General features: G+C 41.9%; 1 protein-coding gene across 1 annotated transcript in view; it reads left to right on the forward strand.

The window, feature by feature from the left end:
* AP3B1 (adaptor related protein complex 3 subunit beta 1) overlaps nucleotides 1-22,270 on the forward strand; it is a 211,232-nt gene that overhangs the window by 125,457 nt on the left and 63,505 nt on the right. Inside the window, 2 exon segments of the mRNA XM_053295883.1 lie at nucleotides 1,622-1,691; nucleotides 10,447-10,553. Of these exon segments, the coding sequence (XP_053151858.1) occupies nucleotides 1,622-1,691; nucleotides 10,447-10,553 (177 nt within the window).

Here is a 22,270-nt window from a genome sequence, read left to right on the forward strand (position 1 = left end):
GTCTGAGTAGACATGCACAGGATCCAGCTGTTAGACACCTTTTTATGTACAGAGGGATTCCCTACAGTGCATCCTCCACATGCCTACTTGTGGGTTACTACTACAACTACTACTACAATAAATATTTATATACCGCTTTTCAACAAAAGTTTCCAAAGTGATTTACATAGAGAAATAATAAATAAATAAGATGGATCCCTGTCCCCAAAGGGCTAACAATCTAAAAAGAAACATAAAATAGACACCAGCAACATTCACTGGAAAGATACTGTGCTGGGGGTGGATAGGGCCAGTTGCTCCCCCCTGCTAAATAAAGAGAATCACCACTTTTAAAATGTTCCTCTTCCCCCAGTTAGCAGAGTAGGTCCTGCTGTGTACTCAATTACACCAAGTGCTTGAGAAGAGATGGAGGCTAGAAGTTCTACAAAGGAGAAATTTGTGAGCATCCTTAATTTCCCCTTGCTCTTTAGCCAACAAGGATTTCAGAACGGCTTACATAAAATGAGTTACACCAGCAAACGATTAAAACAGTGAACAGTATGAGTGAAATCTTCTTCTGTTTACAGGGCACTTGGTGATTCTGAAGGTTTCTGTGAGGGAAGCAAAGGTCCAGTTCAGGCTGGAGAAACAGAAGCTAGTGATAGTGACCTTCACCTTGCTGGTGGAGTTGCTAAATAATAGTAATGGTTTCTAAATGCAGGGGCGGAGCCACCATTGAGCGAACAAGTTCAAAGAATACGGGCCGTCACCCCTCAGGAGCCATGTCTCAAGCCACTGACATGCCCCCTGTGTCTGAAGTCAGATGCGGGGGGGGGGCATGGTTTCGGTCCTAAATGGGGTTATGGGGCCCCGTTTAGGAGCTAAATTGACCCACGGCTGGAGCAACTCTCCCTGCCTTATAAATGCAGGGAGAGCCACTCCTGGCCACGCTGCAAACATGCTGCTGGCTGTATTTAGCTCCCAAATGGGGCTGTGCGGCCCCGTTTGAGAGCTAGATCCTCCACCATTGCTTTCACAACATGACCAGGAGTGGCTTTCCTTGCCTTTAAAAGACAGGGAGAGTCACTCCAGCCACTCTGCGAACGTAGCGCTGTCTGATTTAGCTCTTAAATGCGGCCGCACAGCTCCATTTGGGACCTGAACGAAGCCCCCACATCTGGTGTCAGACACGGGGGTGTGTGGCTAACCGCTCCCTGCATCAACCACTGACGCAGGGGGTGGGGCAAGGAGTTCCGCAGCGGTGGGCTGAACCCGGGCTGCCGCTGGCCTCCCTCTACACCTGGCAAAATGCGAATGTGGAATGCTGATCTTTTATCAAGTAGATCAAAGCCACCACACTTTTAAAAAACCCCATAAAAGAATACGTTTCTATAATGCAGCTTCAGCAGGACACTGCTACTGCTTCAAATGTTGATATAACAACATCACAGGAATGTTGCACTCATATTTCAGTATGATAATATCAGGAGAACGGTGCTGAAGAGGGGCACAGATTCATATATGTGAATTCTAGACAAGTGAATTTTACGAAGGGTGAGCCTAGCAAGTGTATTATTTCAGACATAAAAGTATGGGTAATGTTTTTACTTGAATAAAACATCAAATATTAATGTTTTGGTAGAGAGAAGAGAAAAATTTGCAGAAGAGAGCTCCTACTAAACAAGATGTGTCACTCCTAGACTTGGATGACTGTAAGTGCTTCAGATATTGCTGCTTCAAATGATATTTTCATGTAATCTGAAAGTTAAATCAGTTGAATGAAATTTTAAAAGGACTGAGGTAATACTGCTTGTCTCATATAGATAGAATTAGGTATATATGTGCAGTCCTTTTTTAACTAAACAGTTGTCAAATTGTATATAACATACTTTTTTTTTTTTTTTAAGAAAAATTCTGCATTAACATACTTGAACCATGCATGTTCTTTCTGGCAATTCCGAGCTGAATGTGGCAATATCTCTTATGGTCCCCTGAATGTTTTTAGTCTATAACATGCACTAATCAGCTCACTGTAATACTATTATGCCACTTCTTACTTATATATACTCATTTTGTAAAATGAACAGTTTACCCATGCAAGTTAGTAGTAATATAATATCTGGAGCTCATACTGAAGTCTCATTTAGAAAACCTTTATAAAGAAATTGTAAAACTCTGTGTTAGTATGGCAATATTTACCACCCTCTCATATTAAAATATGAAATAAAGCGGAATATCAAAGATAGGATTTAATTTTTAAAAGTTGAGCATTTAGAAAATATCTGAGGAAAAACTTACTGATCTGCATCCAAAAACTGTTACACTTGGGTAATGCATTTGTACTAGCACAAGGGCACGGCAAGCACAGTGAAGTTGCATTAGGAAAGGAGTGTCTGCATACTAGTTATGCTAGCAGAATCTGTTGACATTTTGCACAAAACTTTGTGCAACACCTTGGATAACACATTGCAGAACCTTGTTTGTGTAATAAAGAAGGTCTGCTACTGGTTGCACAGTATCATGGAGTGCTACAACCTTGTACAGCTCCACAAACTTCTTAAGTGTGCAAAACATCTCTCGTTGCACTAGCACAATACTCGTCTGGATGTCAGGCAGTATTTCTAAGCTATTGGAATACACTTTTTAAACGGGTTGTGGGAAAGCTTTTCTTCTGTAGCCATGTAGCATAGCAAAATCTAGAATTAAGATAATTAAAACTATAGATCTAGATTGTGATCCATTGCACTCATAAGAGTGGGTTCTGTGCCTGCGTGTGACCATTCGGGGAAATTGACTAGCTCCTCGAAGCACTTAGCCCCGCCCCCTGCACGTGGTGCATTTCCTTAGTTTGGGCGGGCTAGCATTTTCTCTACAGTTCCTTTCTGACCGCCATTCTGTCGGCACCTTGGACAGTGAGCTCCTTGGTTGGAGCCAGCATGGTGTAGTGGTTAGAGTGCTGGACCAGGACTGGGGAGACGCGAGTTCAAATCCCCATTCAACCATGATACTTGCTGGGTGACTCTGGGCCAGTCACTTCTCTCTCAGCCTAACCTACTTCACAGGGTTATTGTGAGGAGAAACTTAAGTATGTAGTGCACCGCTCTGGGCTCCTTGGAGGAAGAGCGGGATATAAAATGTAAAATGTAAAAATAATAACTCTTTTCCTGTGGAAAAAGAGACATATACTTCTTTTTACTCCTCTGACTGGACTTTACTATTCTTTAGCTAATCATATTTAAAACAACAATGGACTAACAGACTGATTTTTCAGCTGCGATTAAAACTAAGGGATGAACTTCGACGGCCCTGACTCAGAATGGACCCTTGACTTCGACATTTAAGTACCACTCTATTTTTTCCTATTTTTTCCCATCATCATGGATAAGAAAAAAATCCCTTTTAAACATTGTCTCCGCTGAAATGCAAAGCTCCCTTCAGCGGACGACCCTGAGCTCTGTCTCCTGTTCCTTGGGGAAGAGCATAATATGTCCACCTGCAAGATATGCTTGACTTTCTCTCACCAGACGTGGAAAAACAGGGTGCTCCGCCTTCGGGCCGCACTGTATGATGAGGTGCTTCATCCTGGCATGCCAATGTCTTGCTCACCTGCCAGTGCTCTCATTCCTTCGACATTGAGCACAGCATTGATGTCGAAGTTGAGGACTGCGGAGGTACAGTCTCAATCCTTGACTCGCAGTGTAATGACATCAGATTCTGGCACTCCATTTAAGGCAATAAAATCGCCTTCGGACTTGATGCACCGTAAGCGTCATAAGTCCCAACACCGTGAGCAGGATGGTGAAGGAGTGCCTCATTCTAAGAAACATTGGGATAAGGGCGCTAAGCCCCGGCGTGAAGAGCCTGTGACCGTCTCTCAGTTGACACCTTCTCCTATTAGCCTCCAGTCAATGCCAGTGTGTTCTTCAGTTCAACTTTCGATGTTGACCTCGATGCTGACCTCTCAACATCATGGTCTTCCTGCAGCTTCGATGATGGCCACTACGATGCCGACAGTTTGACCCCATGGCTGATCGTTGTCTCCTGCCAAGACTCGGTTGCAATCTCCCTCTCCGGTGTTCCTGCTGCAAGGTGGCGGGGGGGTTTCCACTCTTTGACCCTGCCGGTTGTTTTTGATGTTGACGCTGATGATGAGGATCTAGATCCTTCCTTTTGCTTTCATGACACTCAACATCTTCTCAACATGCTCAATTCCAACGAAAGCACCCAGTCGGCTTCGACATTTAATGGTTTTTATAGCCAGGGGCTCGATGCCAATGACAACGCTATGGCTCTTATCAGTGCCAAAAATGCCTGGAATGTCACCAGCTGGACCCCTTCCATCTGCTTACTCAACGCCTTCAGCATTTCAAGCTCTCCACTCAATGTTGACCCATGTCTCTGCTATGCAGACCGACAGTCCATGTCCCTGGAGGGCAGTGAGGGACTATGTTACCAGCCTGGGCTTGGTTCAGGAAGGTGGGCAGGGCGATGCTTATCTATCGGCCCAACCTCCTCCAGGTCTCCCACAGGACTATCATGATTATAGGCTCTGGAAGCTTCAACATTAGGCTTCGGCTATTATGGTCCCCATAGCCACTCAGGTGACTCCCACGCTGGAGGATCCCATATCTGTTCCTATGGTGATTTCAATGGACACTCAGGTCACTCCTTCCAGGTGGGACCCTCCAGTGGTACCTCCCAACATGATCCGCCTCGCCTGTGTATGCAGATTGTGAAAGCCCCTAAGGCTCCTCCACTGAAGAGTCAGCCTACTCAGACAGTGACCTTGAACACTACCTCTTCTATGACACAGACTGTCCCAAAGAAGAAGGGACTTACTCCTTCAGCTCCACAGACGGTTATACTTACAGATAACTACGATAACTATAACTACTACAGATAACAGGTTCCTCTACATCCAGCTCCTCCGATTCCTCTGAGCACCCGGATTCCATCTGAGCACCCGGATGATCCTCCTATCAAAGTGATTCTCAGGGAGGACATCTCCCTGAATGAGGAAATGTGCTCCTATCGCTGCCAAATCAGTTACATGGCTGTGGCATTGGGTCTAGAACTAAAGAAGCAAACACAGGACAATCCAGTATACAAGTTTTTCAATTACACAGCTACCACGCAACCTGTGCTTCTATACTCCCAGTGATCACCAAAGCTGCTAAGTCTGCATTGGAGATTTTCCAGACTTCTGCCCCCACTTCCAAACACCTGGAAAACTTTTACAGGATCCAGGAGGAAGAGAACGATTTTCTCCTGAAACATCTGTCTCCCAACTCTGTAGTTGTGGACTGTACTTCTTCTTCCAAGACTAGGAAGAGACACACCACCCCAGGGGATAAGGAGGGTCATAAATTAGTAATGGGTCACAAGATCTACTCAACCTCTTGTCTTGGATTACAAACTACACTGAGTGTTTTGCCAAGTACTCCCACTCTCTGTGGGATTCTCTCTTTAATGAGCAAGCTGATTTGTCGCCAGAGGAATTCTTGGCTAAGTTCAATGATATTCATGCCACGGTTACTCTCCTTACTAGGCAGCGGTTGAGCAATGCCAAGTACCTGGCAGAAACTGAGTCGCGCACTTTAGCAACTGCAGTCTCCCTGTGGAGATGCATGGCTGCGGTCCACTGCTCTTCAACCAGGCAGGAAGGACAGAGTGGAGAACTTGCCATTTGATGGGAAGAGTCTTTTCTGTGAATCCACAGACTCCACCATAGAGTCTATCAAAAAATCCAAATTCATGGTGAAAAGGTTCACCTCACCTTTTCAAATTTACTCTTCCAAGTACCATTCCTTCAGCAGATGACAATACTCTTGTCATCAGACTCAATCAGAGAAGAAAGACTATTGGAAGTCTTATAATCGCTTCAATAGAAAACCTTTCAACCAGAAAGCAAGGAATTTCCAAGGCCCACCCCCGAGAGCCACCGATTCGGGGAAACAGCATCTTTGATTGTGTGGCCTGTCCTCCAGAACAACCTTTGCAAGAGCTCCCGATACTGACTTTCAATCCATCTTAGCCACCCCCAATATCAGGCTGTCAAATCATGCCTTAGCATCATACAACATAACATTGGACCGTTGGTCCTTCGCATAGTCCAGATGATAGAATTTACAACCCTACCATTGTTCAATGGGATCAAGTACACGCCAGCATTCCCACTGTTGCTGGAGGAAGTTCAGGCTCTCTTGGACAAGGATGCAATCTCACTGTTTCAGTGGACAGATCAGTGGCAGGGTTTTTACTCCCAATACTTCCAGGTCCCCAAGTGGGACAGAGGCCTATGACCAAACATGGACCTACGGTGGCTGAACCATCACCTGGTGTTGTAAATATGTTGACACGGCTGACCTGACAGGATTTATGGTCCCTCCAGCTCCACTTCTGTGAGTCAAGATAGATATTCTGTAGATAAGAAAGTAGCAGCTTAGCTGCACGGACGAAAGCGAAGGATGACTCTCAAAGATAAAGTAGTAGAAACAAAATAAAGTCCCCTTGAAACTAAACTAGGTACCCCCCTCAATGATATCTGAGCAATAACTGAAATAAAGGAGCAAGGAAGGAACAGAACAAGGACAGTCTGAAACAAGAAAGGTTGAACAATTATAAGCACGAGGAACACTGTCTGCAGTAGGCAATGTTGCTGACAATACCATCTCAGGAACAGTGTTTGCTTGATATAGGGCTCGAGATAACCGTCAGCCAATCAGGCTGTCCTGACTCAGCATTTGTATTCCTTCTCCTGCGAGATCTTACGCCTGCGTGTCTCCCACTGAGCCTTTCTCTTGAGACGTCTTCTTAACACAGGTGAAATTCCAGCTTCCTCCTGATCAGTCTCCTCAGCCCTCATTTCTGCCAGCTGTTCAGATTCCCCTGTCTGCTGCCGTTCCACCTCAGCTGCAGAGTCTGTTCTCACAGCCAAACCCTCCTGTTGTGTTTCTGAGCCTGCTCTCCCAACCAAATTCTCCCACTCCTCTTCTGACTCTTCTGACTCAGAGGTCTGGGCCATGACACCTGGGCATGCACAAGTTTTGTATGGTGATATTGCAGAGCATCCTTCCTCTCCTTCATGGGGAGGAATGGTTCACAATGTTGAATCTCTGAGATGTGTACTTCCACATCAAGATCCAGCGCGACCACAGGCAGTACCTCAGGTTTATGGTGGGGCACCAGATCTATCAGTACAACATCCTCCTGTTTGGTTTGGTGACAGCATCCCATATATTTACAAAATGAATGGCTGTGATCTTAGCGCATCTCCAGTGCTGCAAAAATTGCAGGGGTTGACAATTTTTTCATACCTCAGCGACTGGCTCTTGGCAGGACAGCAGGAAGACGAGTTAGCTTTGCAAGCCTCAACAGTCCTGAACTTGCTTGAAGATCTGAATGTCCAGGTCAGTTGGACGAAATCCAGGCTACAGCCAATGAAGACGATAGACTACATCAGGGCCATCTTTGATGCAGAGTCGCAATGGGCTTTTCTGCCCAAGGAGTGCTTCTTGTGCATCAAGGCCCAAATAGCCACCTTTGTGGCACAACCCACTCAGAGAGCACACAAAGTGCAGAAACTGCTGGGGCTGGGGCTCATGACGTCGTGCACCTCTACTGTACACTATGCCAAGCTACGACTCAGGCGTCTTCAACTCTGGTTTCTCTCAGTTTTCCAGCCGAATGTGAACAGTTCCTTATCCAGTCTTGCTTTTCCTCCAGTGGTGGATGAAGGAAGTCAGCCTGCTGTCGGGAGTGCCCTTCCAGGTGCCTCAACCGACTTCCTGGGTCACAATGGATGCTTTCTTACAGGGCTGGGGAGCCCACTGTGGGGATCTCCAAGTGCAAGGACTGTGGTCTCTGCACGAGTGCCAGCTGCATATAAATGTTTTATAACTTTTTGCGGTCTTTCAGGTGCTGAAGTCCTTCCAGCCATCTCTGAAGGGCAAGGTGGTCCAAATCAGCCTGGACAATACCATGGTGACCGCATGCCTAAACTGCCAGGGAGGTACAGTGTCCCACTCCCTTTGTATGCTAAGCCTGCAAACTTGGAATTGAGCAATAGTGCAACGAATGACTTTGATCGCATTTCACATTAAAGGTGTTGAGAATACTCTAGCAGACCACCTCAGCAGATTGCAAATCTACCTACAACAAGACAAATAGGAAGTTGGTCTGACGTGCTGTTCAAAGCCTGGGGGACCCCGGATATCGACTTATTTGCGACATCAGAGAACAAAAAGTGCTCCCAGTATTGCTCGAGGGCTGGAATTGGCCACAACTCCAGAGGGGATGCCTTCCAATTCAACTGGGGTTGAAAATATCTATACATTTCACCCCTTTATCCTCTGCTGAACAGAGATCTGGCAAAAATCCTGCAGGAGTCTGCAAACTGCATATTGATTACTCCATGGTGGCCTTGACAGTCATGGTTACAGCAAGCACTCAGAATGTCGAAGGGTTGCCACAGTTGACTGCCTCAACGTGAGGATCTTTTAGTACAAGAGGGTGGCAGGCTCCGCCATCCTGACCTGAAAACTCTGAACTTGACTGCCTGGATGACAGGCTGTTGAATGACATCCTTCTCAACAACAGGAAAAAGTCTGTTCTCATCAACTACAACAGCAAATGGAAATGATTTAGAATGTATGTGCAGAAGCATGGCTTCCTGCCTTAGACTTCTACTTCTTGCCAGGTCTTGTTATACCTCACGAACCTGAAGCAGCAGAAACTGGCCAACATTTCCATCAAAGTCCATTTGGCTGCCATTTCTGCATGCCATCCCAGATGGGACGGAAAGACAGTTTTCTTGTATCTGGAATGGAAAAAGCTCTTAAAAGGTCTACAGCCTCTACCTGCCTATCTCTCGGCCTAACAAACAGTGGAGCCTATCCCTGGTTGTATCAGCTTTAAAAGAGTCTCAATTTGAGCACATGGCGACGGCCCTTTCTAAACTTGTGATGCTAAAGACAGCTTTTCTGTTAGCTATAATGTCGACCTGACGGGTGAGTGAATTAATTGCTCATTGCATTGATATCCCCTATGTTAAATTTCATGAAGACAAGGTAGTGCTTTGCTTGACCCTGAGTTTAGGCCTAAAGTGGTTACAGACTTCCACATCAACAGCATCATTGTCTTTCCTACCTTCTTCCAAAATCCCATGACGGCTCTGGAACAGTCACTACATTCCTTGGATGTATGGCATGTACTCCTGTTCTACCTGAATATGACCAAGCCCTATAGGAAGACATAATGTCTTTTTGTGAGTTACAAGGGCAAAGTGAAAGGTTGCCAAATTTCCAGACTGAGACTGTCCCACTGAATTGTGGAATCTATTTTCCTGACATAGAAGCACCAGAAGGTATAGCCCCCAAAGACCATACGGGCTCACTCTACAAGTGCTTCTGCTACCTCTGCCGCCCATATGACTGGCATTAAGCTCAAGGACATCTGTATAGCAGCAACTTGGTCTTCTGAGTATACCTTTGTTAAGCACTATGCCTTGGACCTTCGCTCTGCAGCACAGGCCAACTTCAGGAGGGGTGTGCTAAAAAGAGTCTTACCTTCGCATACTACACCCGCCTCCAGACTGACAGCTCATTAGTCACCCACTCTTATGAATGCAACAGATCACGATCCAGATAAACAGGTTGCTCACCTGTAACTATTGATCTGGAAGTGATCCATTGCATTCATAAGACCCTCCTGCCGGCCCTGCTGCAGTATGTGAGGTGTCAAAATGTATATTTATAGAACATGGGTGCTACTTATCTTGTTGAACTATGGACTGGTTCCATACTATGGCTGAATCCAAATGTTGGTCCTTCAGGAACTGAGGAGAAAACGCTAGCCCACCCAAATTAATAGCAATAGCAATAGCAATAGCACTTACATTTATATACCGCTCTATAGCTGGAAGCTCTCTAAGCGGTTTACAATGATTTTAGCATATTGCCCCCAACATTCTGGGTACTCATTTTACCGACCTCGGAAGGATGGAAGGCTGAGTCAACCTTGAGCCCCTGGTCAGGATCGAACTTGTAACCTTCTGGTTACAGGGCGGCAGTTTTACCACTGCGCCACCAGGGGCTCTTTTACGGAATTAAGGAAATGCACCACATGCAGGGAGCAGGGTTAAGTGCTTCGAGGAGCTAGTCAGTTTCTCCCTAAATGGTCCCAAGCAGGCACAGAACACACTCTTATGAATGCAACAGATCACTTCCAGATCAATAGTTACAGGTGAGCAACCTGTTTTTACAAATCATTTACCCATAGCTAGCTTTCAGTTGGAAAGTCTTGTATTCATGTTACAAAGCACTTTGATTAATCAGATGTTAACAAATATGGACAAATGTCCATGTACAAGAATAGTGTTTGGGATATTTGAAAGTAAGATAGTAAGCATACTTTTTTATTTATTAAATTTAACTGCTTAAACAAACATTTCATATTTATTTTCTACAGTCAATCCTGTGCCAACTACCGTGACACTTCCCATGTCAACAGTTCTCTCTCCTGCTTCAGCCGCTGACCTAGAAGGTTTAAGTTTATCAAGTTCGTCAGTCATTGATGTAAGTAACTTCTTCATTAACATTTTTTTTGCTCACTTCCTATTTTTAAAGTGTACTTGCATTTTAATCAAGATGTACTAATTAGGTTGAGCAGCTTATTGGTCAATGAAAACCTCATTAAAGGTAGATGAAAGTAGGGAAGAAATATTATGGACAATATCGTTGCGAGGGGGTGCTGTTGTGCCCCTTTGATGACCTTTTGAGGGTAAGATTATAAAGCAGGCAGTTTCCCAGAAAGTCACAACCACGGAACAAAGAGGAAGCAGATCTGAATGAGTTCCAGTAAAGAAAGTGAATTGAGCTGATCCGGAGATCCAGGGAGGAAGTGGAGGAAAGTGGAAGAGAAAGCTGAATGAGTTCAGGGAAGAAAAGAAGCCTGAGACAGTTTGAAGAACTGGAAGAAGAGTGGAGGGAAGGACAAAGAAAGCCCAAACGAATTTGGGTAGAGAAAGCAACTTGGGTTGGTCCGGAGGACTGGAGGCGTAGTGGAAGAAAGTGGAGAATGGATCCGGGCAAGTTCAGGAAAGGAAAGCAGGTTGAATTAATCTGGAAGATTGGAGGGAGAGGAGAGGGAAGCAAAGGATAGACCCAAGCAAGTTCAGATAACAAACGCAAATTGAGCCCATTTGGAGATCCAGAGAAGGGAGTGGAGGAAAGTGGAAGAGAGACCCAAATGAGTTTTGGTAGAGAAAGTAAATTGGGTTGGTCTGCAGGACCAGAGAGTAAGCAGAAGACAGAGAAGGGCAAATGCAAACAAGTTTGGGGGAAGAAAGTAAGCTGATTTGGTTCAGAGGACTGGAGAAGGGAGTGGAGGAAAGAGTGGGGTTCTCCCTAGATAACCTTTCCAGTGAGGAGAAGCCAGGTTCTTGGGGATGCAGCTCGGGTGTGCTGATGGAAAGAAGAAGGGCAACAGCCTTGGGATTAAAGCAGGCCTGCTCAACTTCGGCCCTCCTGCAGATGTTGGCCTACAGTTCCCATAATCCCTGGCTATTGGCTACTGTGGCTGGGGATTATGGGAATTGTGGTCCAAAAACAGCTGGGGGCCTAAATTGAGTAGCCCTGGATTAAAGACTGCGTCAATTGGGGCTGTTTGGCCAGGAGTTTTATAGGATACTAAAGACACTAAAACAGTCCACTTCAGGTTAAAAATTAATTTGAATAGTCTTCAATGGATAACAATAGAACAATGGATTCAAAGGGCCTACACTGGAGGATAGAGCTGGGTTTCCAGATCTGAGAGCCTTATTGGTTCTAAGGCATATGCTGATCTGGAAAGGAAGACTGGTGGTTTTAACATCTCTGTCTTGAAAAATGAGTACACTCTGACAAAGTCATGGGTGCCTGGTTTGGGGCTCCAGAAAGAATGCTCTGAGGCGATATGGAAAGGATACTTTGGGATGTCAGGAGCCCTGTGCAGACTCCTATAAAGATACAGTACAGTAACTATGCCTTCTTCCTTGCTTGACTTCTTTGGCTGCCCTTGGCATCAGTGTTAAACACCATTTCTTGCTTGGACTCTTGCTCTCTCAAAGCAGGTCAAGCCAGACTAGGCACTTCTGAATGAATCCATCTGTGTATAGACAGTCCAATTTCTGGACCCTGTAACAATATAAAACATCCATGCCCACATCATAAATGGTGGTATAGCAAGAGTGGCCTTCTTGCTAATTGCTTTTTAAATATTTGGTCCAGGGGAAAACTTGTTAATAAATTATCTAAATCAGTAGCACATAAACTTTTTTTCTTGCTAAATGTATTTTTGAACTACATCATTTAAGTACCCCTTTAGCAATGCCAGTTTAGTTTTTTGATAATCATTCATCCTTGAGCAATTGCACTGCATTCTTCTCAAGTATCTACATAGGCGGCTTATTTGTATCTTGAATCAGCCTATGTGGATGAATTGTTTGTTTATTTCAGAATATACATTTCACTCTTCCAAATTATGAGGGCAGCAAAATTATAAAACATCTGAAATAGGATCAAAAGTCCATAAGTAAAATATGACAACTAAAACAATGCATGCAAAGTTTGAACACTGTTACTAGAATAACTGCAGGATTGGCAGCAACACATACTTTAGACTCTAAATAATAAACATAATATATGTGCCTTATAGTGCTTATGGAAGATCATTAAAGATGCCTTTTGGCAGACTTTCCCGGGACAACCATAGTAAAGCCCCTATCCTGCCCTGCTGATGATATTTCAAAAAAGTAATGGGCCTTTCATAGTGCCTCTCCTTGGACTGTAACAATCAGCAGCATTTGTACTGAGGCAACATCTTGCAGATGGCCAAAGAAACCCATGATCATCAGTAGACTGCCTTAACAATAATTTGCCTTGCTCCAGAAAGCAGCACGCATCTTGAATGTATGGATTTCTTGTTTAAGTGGAGGGATTTGATCCAGCTGCAAAGAAATACAGACATGAATCAGATGTTTTTTTCTTGAAAAAAGTCTATCCGAGTGGGAGATGTTTTGGGCACACATCACAGCTGCTGTGACCTAAACATATTGCTAGACTGGAAAGAAAAATTAAAATAGTGGCAAGAAAGTTAGATTCTCAAGTATACCGTAACTATGACTGAAGGTGAAGAAAAGGAGTTGCCTTACCAAAAGGTGAAAGTGACTTTAAATCATGTTTCCTATGTACTGAGATAGAGAATAATGATAGCTATATGTATACATGACAGTTTTGAACCGTCTGGCTGATGACTAAAGATTCTAATTAGTCTTTAGCAGTGCAGCAGCTACCAACAATTAACATGCCAATCTTTTATGTATTTTAATTATGCTGTGTGTGTATTCTGTAAGTTGCCTTCAGCTTTGTAGGAAAAGCAACAGCTAAATGTGGTAAAAGTACATCTTTAACAAATGCCCTCATTTACTGAAAGGAAAGATTAGTCAATGATACACTACTGATGTATAATTTTTGTTAGATTTATCTGTGGATTTCCCTCAGAATTAATTGTGAAGTATCAAGTCTTCTAAAATTAAGGCACTTAGTATTTTCTCTGAAAACAACATTGTTCAGTATATAGAGACAGAGTAATGAAAATGTACAGGTTCACAATTTTTATTTTTTTGTTCTATTTTTATACCTCCCTTCCTAAAGTGGCTCAGGGCTTATTTTTACATTAAAATAAAAAACACCTAATTAATTAATTTTTAAAAAACCATTTAAACTAGATTAAAATTAAAACTAGATATCGTTAAAAGCCAGACTAAAACGATGGGTTTTGAAGGCTCTCCTGAAGGCCTCCAAGGAAAATAAATTTGGGGCAAGATTGGCATAATTAGCAATCGTTAGCATTTTTCTGAAATAATCAATTCCAGCTTCTTATTTCTTAGGGTAGCCCCCTGTTCATGAACATATATGAATAGTTCTGTCCGTGCAGTGTGCAAGGTGTGTTTTTGTGAATGTGTTTGGTATACTGTGTCATTTCTTCCCCGTTGCCAGAACTTGCAGAGATGACAAAGAACTCCCATCTTTAATCTAATTGGTTAGGATCGTACCACATACTTTTTAGCTGGAGGCTTTTATAGAAGTGAAAGGCCTATAATAGAATGACTCATTATAAGGGAGGCGAGGAACACCCACAGATCTCTTGACTATCCTACTTGGCAGAGAACAAAGGAACAGCTTGTACAAACAAGTTTAGGGAAGGTTTCCACTTTTGGGGAAAATATTAGTATTCTGTTAATATTATTTTTGGGATAACAGTTGCTGAAGACAATAGCCATGTAGTTTTCATCCTAACAAAACTACATTAGGCTAAAATTCAGCTAAGTTTCAAATATAGAATGTATTCTTGTATAAGGCAGGTTTTCCAAGGCTATGTAGGAGGATACAATTGCCACACAGATCTAAACTGACATTGTAAAATAGGTGAGAAAGCATGTTGTCTGGAAGCAACCAAGGCCACTGTGAATACATTATTTATCTAATGATATGTATTAATCTTATTTAGCTTTGAGATTTGCGAACTGAGTATTTTAGTCATGTATACTGAGGTAGCTTTACCTATACAAGTCTATAGTATTGACCTGCCACTAGTGTAATATATCTTGTTAGACCATATGTTATAGGGACTTCAGTAGTTGGGCCTGGAGAAAAGGCTAAAGGCTGATCAGGATATAAGAAATACGGTTTCTCAGAGCATGTAGAGTGCATGTTGTGTTCCCGTGCTCATAGCAAACATGTGCTGTTCGTTCAAAAGTTCTGGTAGGAATATGAATACCTCAGAATTATTTAAGAGTTTTTCACTTTATTCATATTAAATAGAAAGCAAGGTGATTTTTTATTTTTTTTAAACTTCCTAAGACTTCATTGGTTGGTTAGGAAGACAGCTGACTATCTTTTTCGTATTGGTGGAGATTCCAGAGATTGAAATATATTATTGGGACTCAAGAAGGCCCTTCTGGAGAGGCTTTTCAGGGATCACAAGAGGTTATGGTAGGAAGAGGAGGCTTGAGAAGTCTTGATGCCTGGAACACCTTGTAATGGCTATTTCCAGCCTGGTCTGTCTTTTTTATGGGAGAGACCCTAAGTTGGTAGAAACCTGTTTGCCAAGTGAACCACCAAATAAAGAAGATGTTAGCTAACTTGACTACACACAATACACATAGCTGCTAATTTGCTTTTTTCATTGGTGTGTTTGTTCTTTATTCTGCCTGAAGAAGCAATCTTTGAAGCTCTAAAGCTTATAAAGTTTGTCAATAGAAGTTAAGCAAGTAAGTGCCATGATAATTACAGTACTTACTGACTTTCTCTTCCTGAGATGAGCATGTTCTTGCTATCCAGGCTGAACAGCTTCTGGAATTTGACTTATTGGAAATATTTGCAGTCATTTTCTTTTGAAACCATGAAAACAAGAAACTACTACAAATTAAGCCAACATCTAAAACATTTCATTTATTCGTGCAAAGTTTTTTGTTTATATAATCTTTAACATGAATTTAGAATCTGGGCTCTTAATAAACTTCGCATGATCAGCCAAACCTGGGTTAGTGGAAAATAACCCAGGTTTGCATGCAAGTGTGAACCAGGGCAAAAACCACAAGCCCAAGTTGTCTGAAACCAGGTAAGTCTGAAACTGCTCCTCAGTCTTAACCCAGATTAGAGAGGCAGAGGACTTATTTAGCTCAGGCTTACCAATCGTGTGACCTTCTGTGTTCACATCTGCTGCTTGGACAGTGCCCCTCCCCCTCTTTCACCTGGGAATCACAGAGTTTGATGGCTAGAGTGGACATCTGGGAAATGCCAAGCTGCCCTGCAGAGCAATCTCAGTGCTTCGGTGGGAACATCCCCAGCAGAGAGCTGCCTGACGACGTCATTGGTGCTGGCCACACCCACCCACATGGTCCTCACAACCAACTCCATGGCCATTTAAAGGGCCAGCAGATGCCCCATATGTCAGCAATCCTTAGCACAAGGAGATCTCCCCAGAGCTTCCAGGTGCAAGGCTCCAGTGTGTGCAGAGAGACTGTTGCAGGGAGCATGTTGTGCCCCACTGGGAAATTTGCCATGCTGTGGAGAACCCAGGGGAGCACATGGGTGCTAGGCAGCAGCTGCAGCATACTCAACTGCATCCCACACAGTGGCAATGCTGTCCAATAGGTAGATCTGGCTGGTCCATATGCCCAGCAGCCCCTATTGCTTCCCACACAGTAGCAGTGACTAGTTCATCCCCCTGCAGCCCCCTTGCTGCCCACACAGGGGCAGTGCAGGAGGGATGGTACATGAACAAAAGCTACAATTAAGAATAACACAAGCCGCAAGAAAAACACAAGTAGCAATAGGTATTTATCTTGCCTAAATAAAGTGGTCCTCATAATCACCCATCTAAAACAGGAGGGAGGGAGCCAACCAAGCCTCCCTTTGGGAGAGCATTCCAAAGGGAGAGGGCTATAACAGAGAAAATCTTACCCTATAGACTTGCTGCCTGACTGAATTTAAGTCAAAATGCAACAAGGGTGCATGCTCAAATTAGCTTTTATTTATTTCATGTTCATGAAAGGCACAGTACAGGTCAGAAAAAGTCTGTGCACTGAAGCTGCGCAGTTGACCAGTTTATATAGGTTTCAAGTAAGCAAGCATATCAGTAAAGCAATTAATACATGTCATTTGTAATTAAACAGATATATTCCAGTGGTACACTTAAAGTCTTACTACTTGACCTTTTGGGCTGACACTACTCCTTATCGTATCTCCTTTTTGGGATGTTTCTTTTTAGGGATGTTTCTTTTTGCCGAGTGAGGGATTTGGCTAATGGACTAGTTACATAACTATGTTATCTATCTCCTGACAGGTTCTGGCATTTGTTATCTCCTGGACAATGGGCTTCCTATCTCACATTCTTGAGAGGGGCCCCACATTCCTGGTTTGAACACTTTCCTGACTGAACAGTTTTCTTTGTTTCAGGCCTAGTGGCTCTTGGTGCTGTTCAGTAGTCTAAAACTTTGAATTAAACTCTTGTACACTTATTTGTAAGCCTGGATTAAACAATTCCAATTCCATATCAGATGATTCAATAAAGTATGCCCTTTGCCTGGTGAAAGAATCTGTCTTCAGATGGAATTAAAGATTCAGATAGGTAACTTCTGTGTTTTGTTTTAATACACCACCTGCACTTCATAAATACAAACACAATTTAAGTGAGATAGGGGAAATGGGGCAAACTTCCAAGATACCTTCAGGGAACTTAAAATCAATTGAAGATCACCATTTTTTACTTGTATGTCCATTTGTCAGTCTCTAGTCTAACATCCATTGGCTTCATCATCTCCATTACTGCTATTTGGACTTGGCCCTAAACCTGTAGAGCTGAATTGGTTAAAGTATTGTTATCTATCTAATAAATAGCTGTTTTACTCAAACATTCATCAGGGAGCTATTCCTCTTAAGCCTTCCTGTTCATAAAGATGTTCTTCCATACTCATTTTCTAAAATAGTATCTATTTACAACATACCATATATCATTTTTAAGCAGTGAAATATGGATGAGAAATTAGGAAACATCCCTGGAATTAATGGGGGAAATAGCTGAAGGGATTGTAAGATATTCTGTCCTTGAAATATTGAGTTGTATCCAAAGGAAGTTAGCCACTAGGCACCATTGAAATCAATGAGTCATGTTAATCATGTCTAATTTAAGTCTCATTAATTTCAGTGGGACAGTCATGACTGACTTTCTTTGGCTGCAACCCATTGTTGACATGAATGCACTGTTGCCGAGTTAATTAACTCATCTCCTGATTTTTCACTAAAGATTAAATATTGAAGTTGATGGGAACTTTGTGTATAATCTATATATTTAATTCTCTTTGGACATGCGTGTCCAGGATTTGGCGGCGGAACTCTCGCGACACTCTGTGAGAGTGGGTGGGGAGAGAAAGGTGGCGGCAGGAAGCAGGTGGGTAAGAGAAGGGCGGGGGGGAGAGAAAAGCCACGGTGGCAGGCGGATGGGAGGGAGGGAGAAAAAGCGGCGGCGGCGGGGCCCTTCTTGGCCGCCTGCTGCAGCTCTGTGTGGGGAGAGGAACGGGAGGGAGGAGGGTTGGAGAGTGCTGGCCGGGGGGAAGGGGAAGAGAGGAGAGACCGGGGCAGGAGGAAGAGGGAGGGGGAAACAGCCGGCCCCAAAGTGCCACACAGATGCTCTGTGCGGGGTTGGCTAGTAAAGTATAAACATACAAGAAACCTACCTTGATTTCAAATATCTTAACATACTTCTTAGGTTTTGTAACATGCATATTTAAATGCATAGCTACTACTGAGAATTTCAGGTGTTGAAATATGGTAGTATATGTGTCTTTAGTCCATATATAATAATGATGGTGGGTAGTTTTTGTTAGGCAATTAGAAAGCAAATCTTACATCTTGTCAATAAAACCATTCTCTTTAAAATTTCAATCACATCTTTCTAAGGTAACATTTACCTCCTCACATCTTTAGCAGCTATCAGACATGACATGGGACATATTCATTGACCCTAAAAATTTTCATCAGAATCATGCACTGAAAGGGGGCAGCCCCAGCCAGACAAGAGGCTCATTTCAATTTTAACGGCGGTAATTAAAGGTTAATTCACTGAGTCAGGATTAACGAGGAAAGTACAAATGATAGGCAAGCAGCTGCCTTTATAATACAAGATTAGAACAATGCAATTACAATAAGAATTAGAAAAAATCAACTTCCTGAAAGGTTCTGTAATGAATGAACTGCATTTCTCTGCTGCTAATTGTGCTATTTAAACATGAGGATGGTACAGCAATCATTTTATTGTAATATCTCTTGATCAATAATGTTTAACAAGATAGTATTCTAAATGCAGCAATCACAACAGATGCATTGAGAAAATACTATGATCGCTGACAATATTACAAAGAGTCATTATGTATGCCATAGTAGGTTTCTTAAATCAGCACATTCACTAAACATTCTTTTTTTTTTTATTAGATACTTGTTCTTATCCACAAGTTTATTTGAACTGCTTACCTGCTGTAGTTGGAGAAGTAGGCAGAAATAGTATATTAATACTGACTGGAGCAATTTGTTCACTCAAGTTTTTTGTTTCTAGGGCAATAGTAACTTTAATATTATAGTCAATGATTGCAGAATGGTTATCTGTGAACTTATTAAGTCAGTGTTTTGTAAATATACATGATAAAAAGTGATGTATGTATAACAGTGATTATTGGCAGAATTGGAGTGTCATGTTAAAAGGGTAATACTATATGAGATATTCTTGAAAATATCTCGATTTTGAAGTAAACTGAAGATATTTTAGGGGAGAATGCTATTTTTTAATGGGTCATTTGCTACTGACATCTTAGAATTGGTGACATATAGGTTACATTTTGTGTTTTGTCAGGTGTCCTAAGATTCAGAAAAGTTGAAAGCATTTGTGCTTATAGATGCAAAGAAAATAATTGTACATCATAAATAGAAGATGTGGAAAATTACCCCTTAAACTCAGGTTCCATGGAAGGAATTTTCATTTTGTCGCTCACTCCTGAGGTGCTTTAGGATAATAAATCTGTATGCTGCTAGAATACATTGGAGTATTGATGCTTAAAACCTAATAATCCAGTAGCATCGTCCTAGAAAAAATATATAGTGCTGTTTGAAGATTATGTAGCCCATGATATGAAAAGCCATGAGCTCGATGCTGCTATTGCTGTGGAAATGGATTGTAAGCATAATATAGATTTGCTTGATAAAATTATTTTTGCTAAGCAGATGACAGCTGGCAAATCTGTCTCGTGTACTCTATAAGTCACAAAAATGTATGGGTTATCACTGATATTTAGATCAACCCAAGTATTGTTTGGTCAAAACTGGGCCAACATACTGTTTCTTGCAATATTTTGACATTAAGAGCTTCAAGAAATGGTATTTAAACCGCTTTTTGTATGGGCAGTTGATAACTTTTCATTCATAATTAGCTCATAGAGAACCGAGAGACATTGCAGGGAAATTGAACTGTCAGTGGGTAGAAACAAGCATTTGACCTCATCACATTGAGTGGGGCCCATCATAATTTGTTCATTTGGTGCCCATCAGCCCAGCCTCATCTCTCATACGGCACCTCGCTGACCTTCCCTCTCCAATTCCACTCAGTTCAGCTTTAATTATGACTCTGCAGACCCGAAGAAATATTGCAGCTTGCTCTCAAAAACCCTGAACTGCCACTCACCAAAAGATTGGTTTTTAACAGGTAATAAATGCCCAGAGGAAATAGTGCTGTGTCCCACATAGAGCATAGCAGCTCCTTTGGAGATTTTCCTGCCTCTCAAGTGTGTCCTAATGCCTAGTAGATTTTTTATTTTATTTCAGAAAGAACATGGTAAGCTTGTTGCCAGGCTAATTGGGTGGGTGGGTGGGGGAAGTCAGCTTTATTTAGAATTACAGCAAGAAAGAAGTTATTCTAATAGACAAAATATCTTTAGGAAACTAGTTAATGATAGTATAAGGCTTAGAACTCAAAGTTTTTAATTGACTTAGCAGCGTATCATCAACTACTTTCTAATCATAGATCAAAATTTGATTAATCAGTGGGCTCAATGTTGAAGGGCACACCTACTGCACAACTCACACTGGCATTTTTGCTCTCTCCTTCCAGTGCCAGATTTGATGGAAAATAAACCTGAGGATCGCTTTTGCTTTCAGATTGTATCCAAGACTAGCAAATTATTTTGCATTCCAGTCTGTCTTGTCTTATGGCAATAAAAACAATGGGCACGAGAATGTGTCAGTGCTGAAATGAAGGTCAATACATCTATTACATTTGAATTTTCCACAATACTGATGGGATTTGAACTTGTTTATTTTGAAGCCATGGTGACTCTGCTAGCTTACAGTAAGAGAGGATATTCTGTATTACAGATTACCAACATGATGAAAAATATTAGATGGCCTTTCTTTTTAAGTATAAAAAGTAGCATAATTTGAAAAAAACCTATCTTACAGTGGGGAAAGAACTGTGGACTTTCTTTAGTAGTGTAAAAAAGCAGAAACATATAGTGGTGTTTAATAATCAATTTAATTTAATTTTCAGAAAAGGTCAAGTAAAAAACTTTAATGTTGGCAGAATTAATTGTGTGATATTAATTCTCTAGAAACTTAGGAATTCTTGGCTTGTTGCCTGAAGTCTTTAAAACGTGGAGCTAAATCCTGTAAGAATTGTGTGGCAAGTGCATTATATCAAAATAAGGAACCATAAAGTACATTTTGTAGTACATTCTGCTGAACTAATAACCAGTTTTTGCATTATTCTGTGTTGCAAATTACTTTAGTAGCGTTAACAGGTTACCTGCCTCTACTGATGTCCCAGTATGGGTTTGTTCGATAACCTTTGAGAGATGGATTTGAGAATAGAAGACCAAAAAGTCTAAAAATCCAGTCTTGGCTCCAAAAAACTTGTCCCTAAAGGCTCCAAGGCAAATAAAAGTATTCAAAACTATAGTGTATCCTTGTAGCGAATGTGAAACTGTCAGCAGGATTTTCAGGTCATTTGACAAAAAGGATACAGGTGCAGTAGCTAGCAGTGAAGGTGACTGCTAGTTTCATCAATCACTTTGCCTTTCTTTAAGTTGATACATAATGGACCCCTTCAATCAGCTTCCTTGTTCTTTGTCACTTGTTTAGGAAAAAGAAAAAAAGGTAGAAAGGCTAGGCTTAAAGTCAAGGTTAAAAAATGAATTGTTTCTTATTTACACAACGTAGGAAGATGTCAGTGTGAGTAGGGACTCTTCATAAAATGTTGGGTTTGTCAATGGGTGATAATGTGCAGTTTGAAGCTCCCTTCATACAGAGCTTGAGCAGTAACTATGTTTGTCAAAGCAGTGTGTTCAAGTAGGAGTTTGCCACTGAACAACATATTCATTCCAGAGACAATACATGTGAATTGATGTTCACACATGTGATGGTGTTGTAAAGACAAACTTTGTTTAATAATTGGAAACAAAATAGTGTGATTGAATGTTGGTTATGGGTTATTTAGACAATTAAATGCTTTCCTAATGTACTATTCATGTACTATTTCTGTGGTAAGTTTCATGTAGAAAATGTTGTACAATTACTTACCCTCTCTCTTTACTAAAACGGCACCACTTAGCCCTTACTTCAAAGCAGACTGACTGCACTCTGAGAAAACATCTAGATGCATTAAAAAGTGTCTGTTGATTTTATGTGTGTTGTTGTTTTAAGGAGCATAG

The sequence above is a fragment of the Hemicordylus capensis genome, chromosome 2 (assembly GCF_027244095.1).
Source record: "Hemicordylus capensis ecotype Gifberg chromosome 2, rHemCap1.1.pri, whole genome shotgun sequence".
Lineage (NCBI taxonomy): Eukaryota > Metazoa > Chordata > Lepidosauria > Squamata > Cordylidae > Hemicordylus > Hemicordylus capensis.